Raw genomic sequence first — 21727 nt, forward strand, 5'->3', positions numbered from 1 at the left:
GTTTTTAACAACCCACTGCATTGTGTATTTTTTTTCCTGATGTGAAACGCCCCTTGTTACCTTAAACTTTCTTTGTATCATCTTGATTACTATTTGATTCCTTCTGTCTTTTGATTGTCCTCCTCAACTCGATGATCTATCGTTTTTGAAATTGAGGAAGTAGGATGGGAGGCCCTAATCTGAATAGGGGCAATCCCACTTTACAGGGCTGATGTGTGTCTATTTCAGGACCTCTCCAACCTAGGTACAATGGCCATCACCCCTCCAGTTTGCTGGTTTAGGACAATGGACTTGAACTGTGGTCCAAAACACAATTTAAAACACTTTGCCAATGGAGGCAAAGATGATGGGAGTTGTAGTCCAGCAGAACAGATGGGCAGACATCGAGGGAAGCTGGCCGTAAGCCACATAGCCTGAAGCACATTATAGAACCGCTTTCTGCCATTCGTAGAATATACCGGAATGGTATGTATAGATTGCAAAAGTAACCCTTTTCATTCCTCATCCAAATTTATAGCCCAGATCAAATTAATCTGCTCTTCCCAGCTATAAGAATAGCAACACAGATCTGCAACTAGAGTAAATTTAAAATGCAAAAGCAACCCCCACCTAAATCCAAACAGGCTGAAGTTGTTTTTCTGTTCTAGTTCTGGGCTGCTGAGATTATTTCATCATTATTCCTCAAGGGTTTTTGTTTACTTGTGATCTTGAGAGCTGAAATTAATTAATGTCAGGGTTGGTTGGCGTTTTTAAACCGGGGAGGTGGGAGGAAAGGAAATCGGGTCCAAACGTTTCCCACCTGCCGGAGTCCGGCTCCCATCACCCCCAACCCCTGCACCACCCAATGGATGGCCTGGCTGAGGACAATGGGAGGGATAATACCGCACATCTGGAGGTCACCTGGTTCAGGGGAGGCCGCTCCATTTTCACGCTCTGATCCCAGAGTTTCAATAGCATGGAAGTGGGAGGAATAAAAAAGTGATCCAATTACTTCCTTCATACCATCTGCCACAATGTACAACTTTAGGAGGGCAGAGATGACGAGAGAGAAACTGCACCCAAGGGCCTTGCCACATGGGCATCCTACCTTGGCACAAGCACGCCCTGGCAATCTCCTTTTCTTGCCATGTCTTCTGCCTCCTTCTTGTCCCCAGCCCTGCATAAAACCCCTCCTCGCTTCTTGCCCAAAATCTGTTCCGGTTTTGCTGCCTGCAGGGCAGGCAGGGACTGGGGACGGGGCTTATAGAGACTGGAGAGCAATGGGCAAGGGGGGGCATTTCACACACCCCAAGCTTTCTGCCAATTCAGGGGTGGGCAGAGAGCGTTCAGCCCCACAGCAGGGAAAGGCCCCGGAGCTCTCCTGGCCAAGCTCAATTCCAGCTTCGGGCCATTGGTAGGCTGACCATACGTACCGTTTTGAACGGGACAGTCCCGTTTTTTTTAACGTTTCCTGACTGTCCTGTTGTTTTAACGTAAATGTTAATTTCATCCTGTTTCTTTAAAAACATTGGAGCCGTTATTGGGAAAAGCAGGAAAAAAATGGAAATGGAAATGGAAAAGGAAAAGGAGGCTGACTTGGCAGCAGTTCTCAATGGGAACCGCAGGAGCAGCTGATTGGCGGAGAGCAAGAGGGAGAGTCGCTGCCGCCAATCAGTGCAGTGGAAGCCGGTTGGAAAAGGGCGCCCAGCAGAAAAGAAGCCAATTGGCTCTCAGGCCAAAACGGCGGGAAGAAAATAAAATAAAAGGGCGCGCCAGAGAGGAACAGGTTGTTGGGGACAACCCTTCACTAGACTCCTCCATTCCTGTCCTCCCATCCCAGCTCGCCGCCCGCCTGCAACCTCTCTGCCCAACGCCACCCCTGCACCAGCCTCTCCGGACCCAACCACTGCCGCACCTCCCCCTCCTGCACCTTCCCAGCAAGGACCAGCAAATGGATCTTAAAAACTCTTTAAAACCGTTTTTATCATCTTACTTTTTCATGAATACGGAATATTACATAATATTACGTACGGTTAGCCTTGTCCCGTTTTGCCATCCCAATGTCCCATTTTTGTCTCAATGAAATATGGTCAGCCTAGCTGTTGCAACACGGGGAAAGCCGGTCTGAGGGCAATGGAGGCCAATGGCCAGGGCACCACAGGGCAAACCCACAGTGCCAACCCCACCTGTCTTGGGCTCATCCAATGCCCCGGGCAAGACACTGGAAGGGGGGGTAGGACGGATCTTCCTGGACCTTTGCAAGGAAGACGCCAGTCTGCAGGGCAGCGGAAGCTGAAGGCACGAAGCTGGAGGTGGCTTGGCCAGAAGATCTGCAGGAGAACCGGGCCTCAAAGGGAGAATCTGCTCAGAAGGGAAAACAGAGGCAAGAGGGGGATCGGCAACAAGGGAGGCAAGTCTTGTGCCAGTCCCGTTTTCTGCCAACTCAGCGGTGGGGGAAGGCCCCAAATGCTCATGCCCCGCTTATGCCAATGCTCTCCAGGGCATCTTCAAGGTGCGCACCATCTGTTAGGCTCAGACACCCATTTCCTTGCAGGGAAGGGCTGGGAACAGAGGCAGGAGAGGGACTGGCAATGGGGGCAGCAAATCTCACACTGGCTACTTTTCTGCCAACACAAGGATGGGTAGAGAGCACCAACTCATCAGGAAGAAAAGGCCCAACCAAGCAACTCCACAGAAGATGCAATTGCTCTCACCACAAGGATCTGCCTGCACGTTAGACAGCCTCTATTCGTCATTCAACGGAAGGGTGAAAGTTCAAGGGACAATTGTGCTCCTCTGCTCTCAACTCCTTCCACCCCAAGTCCTGTTTCCACCACCAATTCTCCAAAGCCACCTTCTCCAGCCTTCCCCCAAGGCACTGAACTTCAACTCCCATAATCCCTAGCCAGCATGGAGCACACGTAAACATGAACACAAATGCACAGCAAAACCCAGGTGGAAACCGCAAGTCCATCTGGGGTCATCTTGAAGAATACCCCATGGGATAAACCCTAGAACTTCCTGCCCCCTAAATCACACATGAGAGATTTTGCACCCATCACCCTAAGACTTTGAGCTGATGGAGTAAAGTTTCTGAACCATATTGGGGACGGAGGGGCAGAATCCTAAATAGTAGACGCTCCTACGGAAATCAACGCCTGACAGGTCCAAAATGCAGTGCATCCATTTTCCACTGAATAGAAAACCCTAAGTGGCCGGCATCCCGCCCTGATACCGGCTTTCTAAAATAGAATTTATCAGATGAAGATTGTGTGGTCGGTATTGTGCCTGGCGACATAAAAAAGCCGTCGGTCTTAATGCAAGGAAATGCACCTATTGTGTGCAGAGTGATGTTCATTCAGTCTCAGACCGCTAGTCTGGACAGAGTCCTCCCCGGAGTTTCTTGGCGCCACCAGAGAGGGCTTCCCTTCATAGCCTCGCACCTCCTTTCTACAAATGATCGGAGCCGAATTCCACTGCCCCCAGCTGGGATTTGGAAACTGCATTCTGCTGGTCGAGCTGCCAGGCAGGCTGCGTGTGAGTGCCTGCGTGCGCCTGGGGAGTCTTTCAGGAAACTGTTGACTTGGAATCCGGGAACGCTCTATTGTGCCAAAGGTGGGACAACCTCTATAAATTGGCATTTGTGTGCAGAAGGGTAAGTCCTGCCCCATTATTATAGCGAACAAAGCAACTTCCTGCCTTCCAAATAGCTTTTCATCAAACCGTGCAGAACTTGGAAAAAGGCTTTTTTTTTTTTTTAAAAAACTCATTTCGACTCAGACAGATGTTCAGCCTCAGTGAAATTCAGTGCATCCAGAAATGCTCCTGGAAAGCAGACGGTTAGCAAAAGGATTGTGGAAGAGGGACAGATTAAAAAGTCAAAATATACTGTAGGACATTCGCTTACATGGAACTAGGCTGACACATCACACTAAGCCATAAAGTGATTGATCGGGATTTGGCCACTGTGGTTCATAAACCATTATTTATGGCTTAGAGTGAAAAAGAACTGGAAATGCAGGAAGTTGCCTTGCGTGGGCTAAAGTCATGCACCATGCTAAGCTATAATGTGATTTGCTTGGTTTGGGCTCACAATGTTGGATTACCTCCATTACTTCGGCTTACAAACTATGGTTTACCAAAATAATCACTTAAATCCACAAGAAAGGCTTAGCACAACTTGAAGAACTGGCTACCGGCTGATTCAGCCTCTCACAGCCTGGTTGCGGTGGCGTGGTGAGACTACACTCCCCATCATCCACACCCAACAGGGCATACCTATCGTTGCTCAAAGATGAGCAACATCTGCCCAGAGGTTTTCCTAGCACGATCAGGACAACTAGGACACTGAAACCAGGAAGGACCTTTTGCACGCAAAGCCTGCGTTCCAGAAAGCAGCCGCATCTCTGGCCTTGCTAACGAGAGAGCTTTACAGCCAGGGGGAAAAATGCGCTTGGTTGTATTTTCTGCAGATTCGCCAGCTCAGCTTCTCATAGGCTGGTGAAGCAGAGGCAAAAGGGAATAAATCAGGCATTTGAAATCAGGCCTTGCAATGTCTTTGCCATGGGCTTTTATTTCAGGTAAGGTTCTGCCCCTAGCAGGTGGACTGGCTGAAAGCAGAACAACCACTGCTCACAGCTTCCAGGCGCCCCAGGAAGGTCCCTGGGCCCACACAGACCCACGGGAATTGCTGTGTTGTTTTGACCAAGTGCTTCGTTTGCTTGCATGATCTATAGAGTAATTACAGAACGGTACAAGCGCAGTTACTAAAGGTATCCTGAAGATATGTAATAAGGAGATGAGATGATTAATTCATGACCAGAACAGCCAGAGGAGGAAAAGAACACATAAACCATGGAAGACTTCATTCTAAATCGCATTCATATTGAAACGTCTCCCAGCTCGTTTCCTTGCAAATACCACTGCAAAGATTTACACTTGACGCCAAATACATTAAACGGAACAACAGCTACTTTCTATGAAATCTTCGTCTAATTCATGGCTGGATCGTAACAGCAGCAGGCCAGGGGAGCAGTATTTAGCCCAGCTTGACTGTTTTTGAAAAAGCTAAGCAGGGGCAGGCCTGCTTTAGTACCTTGATGAGAGACCACCAGGAGACCCAACAACAAATCCCTTCCGCACCGCTGCCAAAGCCCACAGTTCTTGGAGCTAAGCTCAACTTGAGAGAGACCCCCTTCCTTTTCACTTTCTTTCCATGAAATGCAGCTCTTTTCTCACTGTCTTCTTTCAACCAACTGTTAAAATAGCTAGACTTCAGAGTCATGCTTAAGATTAAAAAAAAGAAACAGTGGTTTCTTTCAAGCTTTTTTAGCATTGCCCTCCCACCCCGCCCCTTGAAAAGAAATCGAGGAGGGAATTATGGGGGTCTTTGGTGTGTGTCCCATTGCGTGTGTGTGTGTTTTCTATGTGGGATGAATGACCTGATTTTTGGGGGGGGCGAGGGGAGGCAGCTATACTGTAAATCAGTATTTTTCAAATTTGGCAACTTTAAGATGGGTGGACATCAACTCCCAGAATTCCCCAGCCACCATGCTGGCTGGGGAATTCTGGGCGTTGAAGTTCACCCATCTTAAAGCTGCTGAGGTTGAGAAACACTGCTCTAAATAGATCTGCCTCCCACGATAGCAGCTAGGTCTTACCTGCAAAGAAATTTCTCCTTGCACATGATTGGCATAATCTTCTCCTAAATACAAGCTCTTGCCTCTGTGGGAACCTTCAAAAGTATGCTAGATGCACATTCAGTCTCACGTGAGACGCACCTAAATTCTCATGCTCCATTCCTGATTTTGTCCAGGCTAGTTTAGCGAACCGGCAATTTTAGAAATACTGCCAGGTGAATAAAATATTTACTTGAGGCACTGGGCATGATTTCTAAACCTAATTAATAATGACGAGACTTTTAAAACACACACACACACACACAGAGGCAACCCTGACCAATTGAGTTAAGTGCTTCCAGAGAACTTAGACAGGAAATGATCAGATTATAGTTTTAAGGGGGATAAAAACTTCCATAGCAAACGTTATATTGTACCTGTGCCAACTTCTCCAATTGCTTTGGATTACAACCCCCGTCCTCATTAACCACCCACCCCATTAAGCTGTGCTCCTTGGAAAGGATGGGGTTCAAGCGTATAGTGCATCTGGAAGGTATTAAAGTCTGGCTTAAGGCAAAGAGAAAGATTTGACATGGGTTCCTAGTCCAGCCAACATTTGAGAGCATCTCAGGCGATTAACAAGGAGGCTGAAAATAAAACAGAACAGTACATCACTATGAGAACCATCTACAGATCTCCCACGCTGCCCTGTCCAGAATATAATGCATGAGTCTACTCATCTCATCCCTGAAGGTACAATCCAGAGCTGGAAAAAATCCAGAAAAGGAACTTTGCTTTAGAATCCACACCCACACGCACTGAAGGGAACCTAAGAAGGACCAGCCTTCCACAGCCAGGTGTCCTCTAGAACCGTTAGGTCACAATTTCCATCATCCCCAGCCAGCATCTCACAGCCTTTCCCCTTGTTCTCCAGCTAGGAGTTCTGGGAGAGCACTGGTTGGTGGAGGCTGCCCTAGATCTTCAGCCTAGCACACAACATCTCCTACGCTAGATGTAGTAACCAGAACACCCTAGAGCAGGCAGTGGAGATGTAATGAGTCACTTATAGAAGACCAATCCCAAATCCAGGCATACTTCTGCATTTCTGTCAGACATTCTTGGGTTTATGGAACCATCAGATGTTCATTTCCATGGGCTTTACTCTGCTCTGGATCTATAGCCAATGAACCTCAACATTTTGAACAGGAACAAATATCAGTCATTGCCAAGGTACACTGCGAAACATACAGTTTTTATCAGTTGTGCAGCAAAGCAGCCTTGGCTTCAACTCCCATCATTCCCAGCCAGCAAGGCCAAAAGGAGGCAAGATTCAACACATCTGGAGGCTGTCTTTTTGGGAATGTTGTGATGGAGTTAAAGAAGAGAAGCATCTGCTCAGCGTAATCAGGACGGTCCGTGTCCTGAAGTCCCTCTTTAGCATTCTTGGTCCTGCCACAGATGTACTGAAATTCAATCAAAGGGTGTTTCCCACCGGGTGTTCCCAATGCCAGACAGGATGTCCTAATTCTAACACATTTCACTAGTGGCTTGACCAAGTTGCAACACAACCATGACTATAATGCCAACTACCAAAAAAGAGAACCAATTTGATTTCTTAGGCAGCTACAGGAATTCAACATGCACTTCTGAAAAATAGTGGCTAAAAGGGCCTAACTTCTTAAGTTAGCTGTAAGTTACTGACTACAAGTGAGCAAGTCAGTCGGCCTTCCAAGCAACAATGGGAGCGCTTGCAAATGGAAAAACACTCCTTAGTACAGGGATATTCAACCTAATGTTCCCTTCCCTTTGGATTCCAAATTGGTGGGATGAAAAGGATGGTCCTTATACTTCTCAAAAGCGGATTCAGCCTGAGCAAAGCCAGGCACTGTTCTTTCACATACATCTGAACACATCCATGATTCAAGGCTCAACTCATAATCCTTTATCATTCCATGTGGGGAGAGCTGCACCAGCAACGGATGGACTGAGGTTTGCTTGGCTTTAGAAAACCATCTTGAATGGAAGAAAATGTTTTTTGGAGTTCCTCAAATATTACCACTTATAAGGGATGGTGAGCTTGCGGAAGTATAGGGAGATGACCTTGGAGAAGCCATCCAGACGCCATTAAAAAGACTCCCTAGAATCTTTCCCTCCTGGAGGGAGGGAAGGGAACACACGCAGACTTGCAAGATTCTGTTACTAGAGCCTCTCTCAATAAAATATAGCTCTAGTCTTCCTGTGGAACCAGTTTCCTGATCTGGCCTACCTCATGGGGATGACAAGAAGAGAAGACAGCCAGCAGACATGATAGTTGTCTTCAAGTATCTGAAGGGCTGGCATATGGAAGATGAGGCAGAGTTGTTCGGGGCTGTTCCACAAGACAAAAAACAGGGCCTATATTACAAGGAAGTAGATTTTTGATGGACATCCGGAAGAATCTCCTAAAGGTGTACGAGCTCTACAAATCGTGGAACAGACTGCCGTAAGAGGTGGTAGCCTCTTTTTTGCTATGTTTATACAAAGCCATTTATCTGGGGTGCTGCACCAGCGAACTTCTCCACTGGCAGGAGGTTGGACGAGATGTTGTCCAAGATACCTTCCAACCCTGATATTCTATGGTTCTAAATTCATCTTTAGGAACAGCTTGAGAAGTGGTCTTAAACTTAGGAATGCCTTGAGGAAGACTTACTCAAGCCGGTATTTCTGAAAGGTTTGAGTTTATCTTAGGCCATCCTGGCTGGCAATCATAGGAATCACAGGAATTAAATGACTCAGGCACCCAGTTTAAGAAAAGTTGTCTTAAGTTTCAGCAAACATGACCTAACTTGGCTGAGGAGGCGGCTGGCAATTTGGTGCTGTTTACACTGATGCATTGCCATATTTACAGCAGTACACGCAGGTTTGGGTTCGGAAGATGTGAGGACAAAAAATTCCAAGGAAAGAACCTAACACAGTTATCCATCCATCTCTGTGCTTAAAAATACTTGCCCTTAAAATGGATCATGAAAGAGCTGTGCTCTCTTTATTTTCCATATCTCTCAGCCTAGATAAGTATCACTTCTCTAGCCATTAGCCAATTTAAAGCATCCATTAAGCAGAACACAACAATTAAACCACACACCCCTTGGAGGACCCTTCATCAGCCTGACTGCTTATCACCTCTAAAAGCTAAGAGGCCACTTTGAAGTGGCTTTTCATATTTACATCCCTTCGCTCCAGTTCTGCTAGGTTGGCTGGTATTTCATAATTTGAACAATAGCATTGAGTTCTTTCTCAAGATACAAATGACCAGGCTTGCTTTCTTGCTTTCTTGAATTTTTATCACTGCCCATCTCCCCCCACAATTATCCTACTTTGGACACCGCATGTGAAGACCCAGCTCCCTGGAGAAGGCTCTGATGCTGGGAAAGGTGGAAGGAATGAGAAAAGAGGATGATCAGCAACAAAGGGAACTGACTCAGTTACAGCTGCGATGGGGGCACCCTTGAAGACCTGAAAGACCAGGTTCGGGACAGATCCTCCTAAGGAAGGTCTATGTTGGCTAAGAGTCAATACTGACCTGATGGCAGATAATAAATCAATAAGCAAGTTAATAGCAAACCAATCATAAGTTTGCCATATTCTATGTCAGCCTTTCTCAATCTTTTGACCCTGGAGAAACCCTTGAAATATTTTTCAGGCCTCAGGGGACCCCTGCAGGCTCAAATATAGGCCAGAAGTTACAAAATTATGATATTCATTTCATGGGTAGGCCTGTATAGATGCATTAACCGTGTTCTTAAACTGAAAATAAAGAATAAAACTTACCTCTTTAATGGGAAGTTGCCTGACTTTGAAATAATTTTTAAATAAATCGTGATCTCCCAGGAAACCCCTGGTGACCTCTCATGGAACCCGAGGGTGCCACAGAACCCTGGTTGAGAAACCCTGTTCTAGGTATTGGAGACAGACAAGAAAAATAAACGCTAGACAGACATTTTGCATGCCTATTGGCTAGCGTATCAGTTGCAGTCCTATCTGAAGCAGGAAGCCTTGGCATTGAAGACTCATTCCCTCAAGTACCTGAAGTTAGACTACTGCAACATGCTTTGCATGGGGCTGCCTCTGAAGACTGCTCAGAACCTGCAGTTGGTCCAAAATGTGGCAGCCCACTGGTTACCTAGTGGGAACAGCCCTGGCTTCTGATTGGTTTCCAGGTATAATTCAAAGTGCTAGTTTTAACCTATATAGCTGTTCTCAAGCCATGAGAAATGAAGCACAGATGGATGTTACAGGCTGATCTGGTAAAACAGCTGTCAGTGCTTCAGTTAAGCAATCAGGGAAAAAAGAAGAAAAAACACCTCAATGAATTCAGTAGTGGACTGAATTTTGTTCATCCAGTTTCCCAAATTCTGTATCCTAACCCCTTTTTTTCCCTGACTTTAAACCAATTAATGGAATTCTATGTGAATCTTGCTTTCTTGATCAGCCATTGCTGTGGTTGAAAGACCTACATGATTTGACTCCTACAGGTCTTGAGGACCATCTTCTCCTTGTAAAACTGGCCCAACTCAAGGTCCTCACCACCAATACCATGCAAAAGGTGGGGTGGGGTGGGGCAGCATTTCTCTGTGGTAACACCTTTACTTTGGAATCACCTCCCCTCAGAGATTCAGCGGCCCACCACCCTGACTGTCTTCAGGAAAGCTGTAAAAACGGGGTTATTTCACAGAGTGTTTGATGCGTGATCACCTCAAGGTGCCGTTGGGCATTAGTATCTGATCGAGTTTCTTGTTTTCACTGATTTTATGCAGGGCTGGTGGTTTTGGTTACAGATAGTCCTCAACTTATGACCACAACTGCACCAGAACTTCTGTCGCTAAGCGAGGCAGTTGAGTCACACCTGATTTTACAACCATTTTTGCTGCAGTTGTTAAGCGAATCACTGCTGTAGTTAAGTGAATCACGTGGTCGTTAAGCAAATCCAGCTTCCCCCTTTGACTTTGCTTGTCGGAAGCCAGCTGGGAAGGTCACAAACGGCAATCGTGTGACCTTGGGACACTGCAACTGTCGAATACATGCCAGTTACCAAGCGCCTGAATTTTGATCACGTGACCACATGGACACTGCGATGGTCGTAAGTGCAAGGACTGGTCATAAGTCACTTTTTTTAATGGTCGCTAAATGAACGGTTGTAAGTGAAGGACTACCTGTACTGGTGCGGAAACTGCCAGGGATTACCCTGGCAAGCAGCAACAGAGAAAATTCTACAGATTCTTTAAATAATTAAGCGCCGATTGGTGAGACCAACCGGGCGATGGTTTCTCTTAAGAGATGCTTAGTTTTCAAGCATCCTGCGCATCTGGCAGAGACTTGCTTCTTTACTTGACTGTATGCCACACAGAATTGCAGTTTGACTTGAGCAGCTGTATAAATTCCATAATAAAATAAAATAAAATAAAATAAAATAAAATAAAATAAAATAAAATAAAATAAAATAAAATAAAATAAAATAAAATAAAATAAAATAAAAATAAAATAAAATAAAAAATAACCACCTTCCCTCACCCGTAGCCAAATCTTTCTTATTCCAGATTTGATTGGCCAGGTATGTTGCACAAACAGATGTGATTTTTCAGCCACAAGATGGTTTTCCTGGTTCTGCTGGGAGGTATGGTTTGTACGTCACAGTTCATGGCTTAGCATTGCATGTGAACCAGGGCACTGTGGCTTGCTCAACAAAACAGGGTTAAAAGAAAACACGGTCTGGCATGAGGAGGGAACCCAAGTACAACATTGCATCATGAAACCTGAGTGAGTCCAGGCACCAAATCAGGGACGGAAGAATCAAATCCCAGATGGAGGTGGAAATGGTTTGCTCCTCCTGCTCTCCTTCCAGGCGGAAAGGCAGCATTTCAAATGACAGAAGCAGCATTGCAACCATGCAACGAAAATTGTGGCCCTTCTGTATGGGCGTGGCAAAGTTGCAGGTCTGCACAAAAGGGGTGGAGCTTGCACGGTGATGACACAATGCTGTTTTCCTCCTTTGCACAAAAGGCTTTGGTCCTGCAGACACCCTTCCTTCTTGCTGCAAATTTATTCAATGTTCTGACGTTTCAGAGATGAATTTCTCATTCCATCTATCACGCTGCAGCCACCCTCTAACAGTAATATTTATCTGATTTACTACCACACATCCCCATTTGGGGAACGGATACCCTTAAAAACCAAGTGTGTGATTTTATCACTAGGGCCTGCTAACCCTTGGCCACATTCAGACCAGAACAGGCTCCCAGAAACAGTGTGAGTCACCTTCTGTCTATGCAGGATGGGGGTATTTTTATTTTTCGTTTTTGCATATTAACATGTGGTTATCTAAACTGAGCTGGGCAACCTGCTAGCCTCCAGGCAAAACATTCCATGCAAATATTCTCTCACCAGAAGCTGTGGGATGGAATAAAAAGTGAGGTGCATAGTGATAAAGGGTAACATTTGAAAAATGCCCTTCTAATGAGTTTTTGGACCTATCACAGGGACCGGATTCCCTCCTCTGCAGCTCTTCAAGTCTCATCATTTATGGAGAAGAGGATGACCTTAAAGGTCCTTTCAACCAAGCCATGAGGGTTAAACACAAAGCAACAGGATGCTTTCCTAACAACTTGCAAATTCCATGGTTCCAATTTTCAGAGATGCTAAAAGGCAACTGAAGCGTAAGGCATTCCCCAGGCCAGAGCAAGAATTCTCAACATTTTTGGGCGGCGAACACTTTGGAATTTTGAACTTATGTCAACAGATGGCCAGTGGCGGTCTTGGAGCTGGGGTGACATTTGACTCTACAGAATTTCTAGCTCTGGCTTCCCATTTTTTAAGCTGAAAGATGCTTCAACTGCTAAAATAAAAACAGAGGGGGAAGAGATGGAAAGCGACACCAAGGGAAGTTCCGACAGCTCACTAGGGTCCTTGGCTGCCCTACTGATTCAGAGAACAGATGTGCGACCTGGCAGTGTATGTGACTTTTGAATAAGGGACCAGGGGCTGCCCTTTAAAAATGGGCAGGATTATGACAGATACGGGTTCAAGGGAGAATCACATTTAAAGCTCTGGAGAATTCACATGCAGCTCTGATGCCATAATTCTATGCTAATTTCTGTGGACTGAATAGTCTCCGAGGATTTTTTTATAAATCACATTAAATACAATCATCAGTTCATGCAGCAACAATGACTGTTAGCAGCTGTCACAAAAGGGAGGATATACAGTGCCAGATGATATTGGGGTGCATCCATCCTGGGAAAATATATTGCAGATATAAAAGTCTCCAGTGCCTCAAATGATTTTGCATCCTGGCTGTGCAAGGTTTTGGTTCCGATTCCGAACTAGAGAGCAACCGCATGATTCTGGAAAGAGATGCAGCTGCTTTAAAGAGCTGCAGTTGGGTGGGACATTCTGTGCATTACAAAGCACCTTTTCCAACTTGTTTCTGAAGTGCTGCCCAGTCTTTTTCAAGAAATACTCAGCTAAGGGGTCGTCTAATTCAGTAGAAAGATGCTCCTTTCCCAAACCCACTTTCAGACCTCTGCCATCTTCCATAAAAGGCACCCTTGTCTTCACACGCACGCTTCCTATTTATGGTTTTCTGCAGATTTTAAAGGCGCACTGGAGCCCAGCTTGCAACTTCTAAAAGCAACAGGGGAAATGACTGTAAGGTACCAGAGAATGTGCTCGGGGCAAGGTAGGTCCAGCCTCTATTCTTTCCATGGGTGTTTTCTTCAAAACTAAACAATGGCATTCATCGAGGCAAAGTCAATCCATAAACAAAAAAGCAGGACCTGCATACGAATGAAGCCGCAACTTCACAATAAGCAGCCAGCATACATCCATTTCTCCACCCCCAACCCCGTTTCCAAATTATAATGTGCTAAATTTAGTTACTGCTGTGCTAACCCTTGCACTCCAGCCCCTTCCTTCTCCCTTTCCCCTTTCCCCGCATTCATCTTACATCATTGTCAACCTACATTTCCTCCTGAAGGGGGAAGGCAAATTCCACCCGCGTTGGGAATGTACGAGAAGAGCCAGGGTCCACTTTGCAGGGCCTGTAAGCCACACAGGGAAATCTAGATACTCCTCTTGATGTCCAAACATTGCAATGAGAAATGGCTGGATGAGGACTGGGATGCAAACTTGCAAGAAAACTGCAGTTTTGCTAACGTTTGCCCAGCTAGGTGGCAGCACACGGTCAACCTTGGTGGTTCTCAGGAAGCTTAGCCAGGTTGTACCCAGTTAGTATTTGGGTAAGAGACCACCAGAAATTCCAAGCTTGTAGGCTAGGCTGGAAGGTCAATAAATGTCCACAAAGACGACAGAGACAAACTACTTCCCCACCATCGCTACAGGTATAAATGCTTGTAGGAATCATAACCACTGGGCTTGTACAAGGAACCCAAAAGCTTCCCTCGATGTCTTCAGAATAAGCTCTTGCATACAACGGCATATGTCTGTGAGTGTATGTGGGCAGGGCAAAAGCATTTACATGAGAAATTAAGCCTGGTTTGGCACTAGAAACATGAGTGCTGTGCCAGCCAACACAAACCCAAACCACGTGTGTAGGCTGCGAACTTGACAACAATGTGGAGGAGAGAGGGAGGGAGCAGTCAACAGTGGCCCAACTGGTTTTGAAGCCCACGGGTGTGAGAAAGCTATGTTCTTATTTCAACAGATATGGAAAAAAAACAACAACATATAGCACCCAGATGATCCTGAGTGATTTTTGTGGCTTTGTAGAGCTTGTGCTTTGCTCTCTGATTTAGGTGATCACCTTATCCTGGTATAAATCTTATTTACTCACTTCTAAACAACTGCAAAAGCTCACCATGAAAAGGATCAGTGGGCAAAAGAGATAAGTTTATTCCATAATTTAATATATTAGTATGGTTGATCGCACAGTCAGCCCACTTCAATTTAGACTGAATTTGGCATTTTTGTCCACCTATCGAGTCCTATTATTATTATTATTATTATTATTATTTAGATTTCCCTGGGCCTGCTTGAATTGCACAATTAAGTGCACACAACCATGAAATCAAAGACAGTGATCCAAGATAATCACAACTACCTTCACATGCAATCCTACCTTAAGAGTCAATTCCCAGACTGATAAAAGATTCTGCAACTTCCTCCTTTCCGGATCCTAAGAAGGCTGTTAGAAAGGAAACCAGAAAGTCTCCACCCTCAAGTACAAATTGGTTCTACATGGGAAATCTGCTGGAATTTTTGCCACTCACTCCCACTCTCTGCAATAAATCTCACCAAAGACAACCCTGTCAGAATCATACTGTGAAGGAATCACTCTGGGTTTTAGGCAGCTGCCAAGAAGTCAGACACCTACAGTATAATGAGAGTTATTAATTAGTTATTAATGTCTGTCTTTGTTTACCCTTATCTAGATGCCATCTAGGGCCCAATTCAAGATGTTGGTTATCACCTTTAAAGCCCTACATGGCATGGGTCCAGATTACGTAAGGGACCGTCTCATCCCCGTCACATCAACCAGTCCCACCCACTCACGCAGAGAGGGCATGCTGCGGACCCCATCTGCAAGAGAATTCCATCTGGCAGGGTCCAGGAGGCGGGCCTTCTCTGCAGCAGCTCCCACCCTCTGGAACATCCTTCCCCCAGAAGTGAGGTTGGCCTCCTGTCTTCTGGACTTCAGGAAATGGCTGAAGACCTGGTTTTGTCACCATGCCTGGAGTGGGGAGAGGAAGACCCATTCCTGGGGCTGGTTAGTTCCCTAGCCCTGCAGGGACCAGCCTTATCCCTTACGGGCTGAATTTGATCTGCCCTTATTTGGATTTTATTGTGTTTTATATTTATTGAAATATTGGTATTATTTATAATTTTACTGAATTTTAAATTGTTTTTACTGTGAACCGCCCAGGGTCCCCCATGTGGGGGAGACAGGCGGTGATAAAAATGCGACAGACAAATAAATAAATAAATCTAGTCAAAGGACCCTAGGCCGGTTACAGATCTGCCTGGCGTTGACTTAGCGCGTTGCGTGAGCCCCGTCAGTAGTGACACTCAGTCGAGCACTGCGAGGCAAACCGTGGCTTGGTCTGCCTCAGAGCACAGTTTGGCTAATTCAGTACGGAAACTGCACCCACCCGCTGGGAGAATCAGTCAAAACCACAGAGCAACCAGGTAAGACTCTGTGGGGGAGCATCCTTACCTGTAACATTCTGCTGTATATCCAAGTTGACGTTCACGAAGAATCTGATGCTGTCCCCTGACACAATTGAGGAATTGACGGTGTCAAAGAGTTCTTCTCCGCCGCCTTCTTCTTTGCTCTCACAGCCATCGTCCGTATCGCATTTAAGGTAACCTGCCAGATGAGAATATCTGTCATTGCACATTTCCTGCCACACTTCTCACGCAACCAAAGCCAAGCCTTAACGGGATCCTGCTACCGGCAGAACAAAACGGCATTTTTATTCTATGCAGGTGATGCTCTTCCACAAGAGAGTCTTCAAAATATTCTCTGAGCAAGGCCAAGAAATGTCTAACTCATGGAAAGGGAAAGGGGAAGTGGAGAAGCATTAGGGTCCCAAAAACACATTGATTCAGGGCTGGTGCGTGTCATCTTGTTTCACAAAACAGTCCCATGATACATGGTTTCAGGAACTGAAACCCCACAAAAATGCATGTTCTGAAAATTATTCATGAAGTCAAGAAATCTAGAAACAAACAAACAAAAAAAACAGCCAAGAAACTCGACTTTTTAATAAGGGTGGTTTTTTTTAAAAAAAATTCTGGTTCTGAGCAAAGGCCAGAGAAAGGTGTAACTTTCATGTCATCAAAAGCAGCCGTTGTTCGTTGACTCCTGATTTTATTCTAAGTGTGGATTCTTTTATAAACCACTTGGAGACTCTTCGTCAGGGCAGCTTATAAACTGCAGTAAATAAAGTAAATGAGTAACAAAGGAGCTAGGCGAACAGGTCTCCCCAAGATTTGGGGGGCTTCTATTCTCCAAATGCTCCAGCTAACATAGCCCAGTCAGAGGTCGCGACAGATGGAGAAGACCAATTCAGGACTCTCAATTTCTCCCTTATACAATCTGTTTTTTTGGCTGCACAGCACAGGGATCAGTGCTGGGGCCAAGATTAATCAACATTTTTATTAGTGATGGGACTGATAGGCTGCTTACCAAATCTGTGGATGACACAAAATTGGGAGATCTGGCCCACACCCAGAATGACAGAATGAGATTGCAGGAGGCTGGGCTAAGATGAACAAGATGTCCTTTAACAGAGAGGAACATAGGGATAAAAAACATAGGAAATACATATAAGATGGGGACTCACGCCTTGAAAACCCTGTACCTGAGAAGGACCATGGCCTTGCCAAGCTAAACATGAGTCAGCGGTGTGAGACAGCTTCTAGAAGGCTGCATCAGATGAAGCATCATATCGAAGACACCTGAAGCCATTATTCCTTTCTACTTGGCACTGGTGAGACAACATCCGGAGTCCTGTCCACGTCACGTTTCCAGAAGGCTATACTGTCAATTGGAGAGTGTTCAGAGGAGGAGACAGAGATGATATGGGGACCTGACAACGTGCCTTATTAGGCCAGACTAAAGGAACTGTGGATGTTCAATCGGGTGGAAAGACCACAGAGGTAAGACAGGATAGTCTTCTGGTACATAAAGGGCAGCTACGTGGAGGATGGTCAAGAACTCTTTTCCATGGTCACAGAAACTAGAGCAAGTATAAGTGGTAGCTACCTAGGTTTTGCTTAAATATAAGAAAAAGCTTCCTGATGTTAAGTTGCATAAAACAGTGGATGGGTCTACTTATGGAGGCTGTGGGTCCTCCATCTCTGGAGGCTTTCAAGAAGAGGCTGGACAGCCACCGCTCACCACTGGTTTTCCCCCACAGTGCAAAAGCTGGACTACATGATCCTTGTGACCCCTTCCAACTCTACAGTTCCATGACTCACTTCAGATTCAATTCAAAAACAGCAAATAGAGCACCTCTCTGGAAATCTCAGCTGCTAGCCAGGGTGGCTGTGGCCAGCACAAAGCACTAATTTCCCAGAAGGCAAATGGGAAATTGCCATCCCTCCCCTGAGATGGGTTGTTTTGTCTTTTTCTTTGGATAGGTGGGCGCATATCCAAAAAAAAGCATTCTATTTTCTACAAAGACCTATCAGACCTTTACTGGGCCCAAAAGCATTCTTGCAATTAAAAATAACGCTAGTTGCTCATAAAGTGCTTTGCAGCAGCTTGCTGGCTTTCCCTTTAATGTTATTTTAATTAAGAAGAATATATATTACCAATATTAAGCCAGGTGAAGCAGGCACCAAGAAATACCTGGAGCATTTCCCTGAACAAAACTGAGGCTTGAAGCACAGAGTATCTGATGCTAGTCCCATGCAGCATGCCTGCAAGGTGATGTTGTTGTACACAGGACCACAAATCCTGTCATCCCCAATCATCCCAAGCAGGCTAGGAAGATGGTCTCACACACCTGGAAGATGCCAGGCTGTGGAAGCTGAGTACACAAAGATACGTATCAGGTTCAAGGGGTTAAGAACACGTTCACTTGGACTGAGAATTGCCTAAGCAGCCAGCTTAGATTGTTGCTTCCCTGCAGAAAAGCAACCAAAATAAGAATGGTTTAAACCATTTGATGAGCACCCATCTCCAAAACAGCAGAAGAACAATTACCGAGATAAGTTGCGGGTGATAAATATCTCATTTTAGCATATTCCCTCAAGGGTTTCTAAAACAATTCAGCTCAGTGACAGATGAGTAAGGGAGCCTGACGCAGCACTGACATGAGCATCCTGCTCTCTTGCTCCACCAGAACCTCAGGAGCTCCTGCAAAATGCCTCCACTTTGTCCCCCGCTCCAAAACTCAAGGGCATCTTTGCAAAAGAAGCATGCCTGCAAACAAATGTGCCATGCTAAGCTGAAACGTAGCTCATTCTCGGCTAGGTGTGAACTCAGCTACCATTTTTTAAATCCGTTGTTTATAGCACCATATCCAAATCAGGCCATTGTGGCTTGTATTCAAGCAAACACGATTAAACCAAGTCTGGGTTGGAGTGAAGAAGAAGAGCCTGGGTCCCTATTTACACAAGCTCTATCTGCTCACTCTCCCTTGGAAGCAAAGGACATCTTCACCAACTCCTCGCCCATTTCCAAATGTGACCATCCACCTCTGCAGGGAAATTTACAATAAAATAGCTTTTCATTACAGGGCATTACAAGAGGAAGATCTCTACTGTGATCAAGGACATCCCCCCTTTCTGGAAAGTGTGAGCTCCAGCCTGATTTGACTGTCATTACGAGATTCAGTTCTAACCCCCACTCAAAAATCTCACTGCATTCTAATTCAAACCTGTGAAACAGATCTCAGAGATTCTGTGGTTTGTCTGGTGTCTTTCGGGAAGAGCCCAGCAGGCATTTGAGGATTCTGCTGGGTGCCATGGTTTCTTCTGGCTAGAAACGTAGCTGTGGGCATAATAATTTCAGACAGGAGTGGGAGATGCAGTTAGGTTTTGGAGAACTGGAATCCTTCCATACTCCACCGTAGGAAGGAAGGATGGGAAGAACAGAGACCTTTCTTTACAAACTGGTGGTTCGGTTTTGTTGTCTTCCAGCCAAATTCTGAACCTGCTTTGATCAATGATGTTCCTTTACTGCAAGGCTGAATTTAAATGCTTCCCACTTGGCCAAGGGGCCACACGCAATGCCTCTTTAGTTAATGGAACTTGTGGTATCCCAGGAGATGATGATGATGATGATGATGATGATGATGATGATGATGATGACGACTTCCAGATGAAAGTATTTTTGAAAAAATTAAAAACTGATCCAGTGGTGGAAGAGAGTCACCAACATGGTCTATTAGCTGGTGACAAGGAGATCCAAATAGCCACATTCAGAGGCAGGGGGAAAAATCAGAAGGAATCTGGCAGCACGTTTTCCAGCTCATGAAACCTTATGGCTTTTAATAAAATTTGGTGGTTTGGAAAAGATGCTACCAGAGTCCTGATTTTGTTGCTACCAAAGCTGGCTGGGGAATTCTGGGAGTTGAAGTCCACACATCTTAAAGTTGCCACGGTGGAGAACCACTGCTGTAGACCAATACGGCTCTTCTGCAATTCAGGGACAGAAAAATTCTGATACCACCCCGATGGTGGTCAAGGAATGTCCACCTGGCTGATCAGGGAATATTAAACAGCCTTTTGGGGTGACCCAACCGTTAAGGGAAAGCAACCATTCCCACCAGCCCCCAGGAATTTTGAAACACCCCTCAAGATCGCAAGGCAACATCGGCACACCCAGAAAGCCAACTCAGCTTCTTCAGAACCGGACTTCCACCTCTCCTGACCTGAAATTAGGAGCTTAATTGAGACATGCAACCACAAACAGCCTCTGGAGATTAACAGTTCAAGCAAAGAGTCCCCTTTTGGGGAGAGATGGGCGGTGATAGAAATTTGAAGAACGAATGAATAAATAAATTTGCAACATGTCATTCCTCCCATCCAAGGTTTGCAATATTTATTTATTTATTATATTTATTTATAAATTTATTCACCGCCCATCTCTGCCTCATGGGGCTTGCTCATCAAGCCACATTTTCAAGAAAAACAAAGAAGCATCTGAGCTCCCTGAGGTTTATAAATAATGTAAGGGAATAAACCCAAGGTTTCTTCTTTGGCCGGAGAAGAAAGGAAAATTGGAACAAATTTAGATGGAAAAGTCCTTAGACGCTGCTGGCTTGGGAAGGCCAATGTTGTTTTCCTTCTCATTTTGGCACAATAAAAAATGACAGACTGCTGCGGGGGGAAATCTCCGCTACTGGGCATGCATTTATTGTTCTTGTTACACCGTGCTTTTAGTTGCTGTTGGCTGCCTGGAGTCACTACAATAAGGAAGGGCGGTCATATAAATTGAATAAAACCAATAAAAGATAAATGGGACACTCTAAGATAAATAACATTGTTATTGGCACAGGTCTTAAAGGAAGTTCAGGAAAACATTTCAAAGGGGCAGCAGTCCTTGGACAGGGGAAGAAATAGGGAATGAATGATCGTTTATTCAATCATGGGCAAGATTCTCATTTATGAGTAATTGCACTTACTGTGAAGGTAATTTTCTAATTACCAAACAAGTGACACAGAGGTGTGAATCATCATCCATATGAGACAAGTGGACCAATTTCTCTCCATCTGGACATCCTCCAGATGTGTAGACTTCAACTCCCAGAACTCCCCAACTGGCACGGCCTTTGCTGAGGATTCCTGGACCTGAAGTCCACACATCTGGATGGGGCTCAGGTTTGAGAAAACACCACTAGGGAATATAGGAAACGTCGAGAAATCTAACTAGCAAATATAATAAATAAATCTGGTCTTTCTATTGCAATTGTTTTATGGTAGTGCGATGTAATTATTGCATTATTTTTTATACTATAACTTGCCTTGACAGCTCTGAGAAAGCTATGTATTTAAAAAAAAATTAAGTTAAGACTGCCCCTTTGTTAGGCACAAATTAAGCAAATACCTTTCAAAACAGACCACCGTCTGACAACCAGCTTCTGTTCTGATTTTTCCAACACCCACCTTCAAGAGGGGGTCAGTGGCTGGACTGGATCACCCGCCATTGGCTTCTATTAAGTTTGGTCATCAAGCAGATTATATTTGCTTCCCCTCCTGACTTCGATTCAGCAGTGACAACAAAAGTGTACTTAAAACTACTGGCCCCATTCCAACTCCCTGAGTGACATTTCCTATCCAGCATACAAGAATCTACATGACACAGCAGGAGGGCAAAAATGCATTGAATACTTTTGGAAATGGGATGAAAGGGAAAGATTCATTTGTTCCAGAACTGGACAAAATACCCTGAGGGAGGGGCCAGTTTTGCAAGGAAGGGGTTGAGGGTATGTTGGTGAGGGGAACAGGGATGCTTAACTCTTTCCATGCCAGTGGTTTTACTGCTAAAACTCATCACAAACTTAAGCAGCTGCGTGGCCAACCTCATTAGCCACATCTGTACTTGCCGATAACTCTGGTTCCAGGAATGCTAGTGGGGGTTAAGAACTGCTATGAGGGGGTTTCTGGAGAAGGGTCGAGACCCCCTG

At 45.2% G+C, this 21727-nt stretch overlaps 1 protein-coding gene across 3 annotated transcripts in view; it reads right to left on the reverse strand.

Annotated features, from left to right (window-relative positions):
• The window catches only part of SLC4A11 (solute carrier family 4 member 11), a 143740-nt gene that overhangs the window by 78502 nt on the left and 43511 nt on the right, over window positions 1–21727 (reverse strand). For 2 of the 3 annotated variants that reach the window (XM_063309600.1, XM_063309599.1), the window contains exon 3: window positions 15802–15954. In XM_063309600.1, the coding sequence (XP_063165670.1) occupies window positions 15802–15954 (153 nt within the window). Of the gene's footprint in view, window positions 1–15801; window positions 15955–21727 lie in introns of those variants that run through there. The other variant, XM_063309601.1, reaches the window with a different exon arrangement.

This window comes from Candoia aspera, chromosome 8 (genome assembly GCF_035149785.1).
Source record: "Candoia aspera isolate rCanAsp1 chromosome 8, rCanAsp1.hap2, whole genome shotgun sequence".
Classification (NCBI taxonomy): domain Eukaryota; kingdom Metazoa; phylum Chordata; class Lepidosauria; order Squamata; family Boidae; genus Candoia; species Candoia aspera.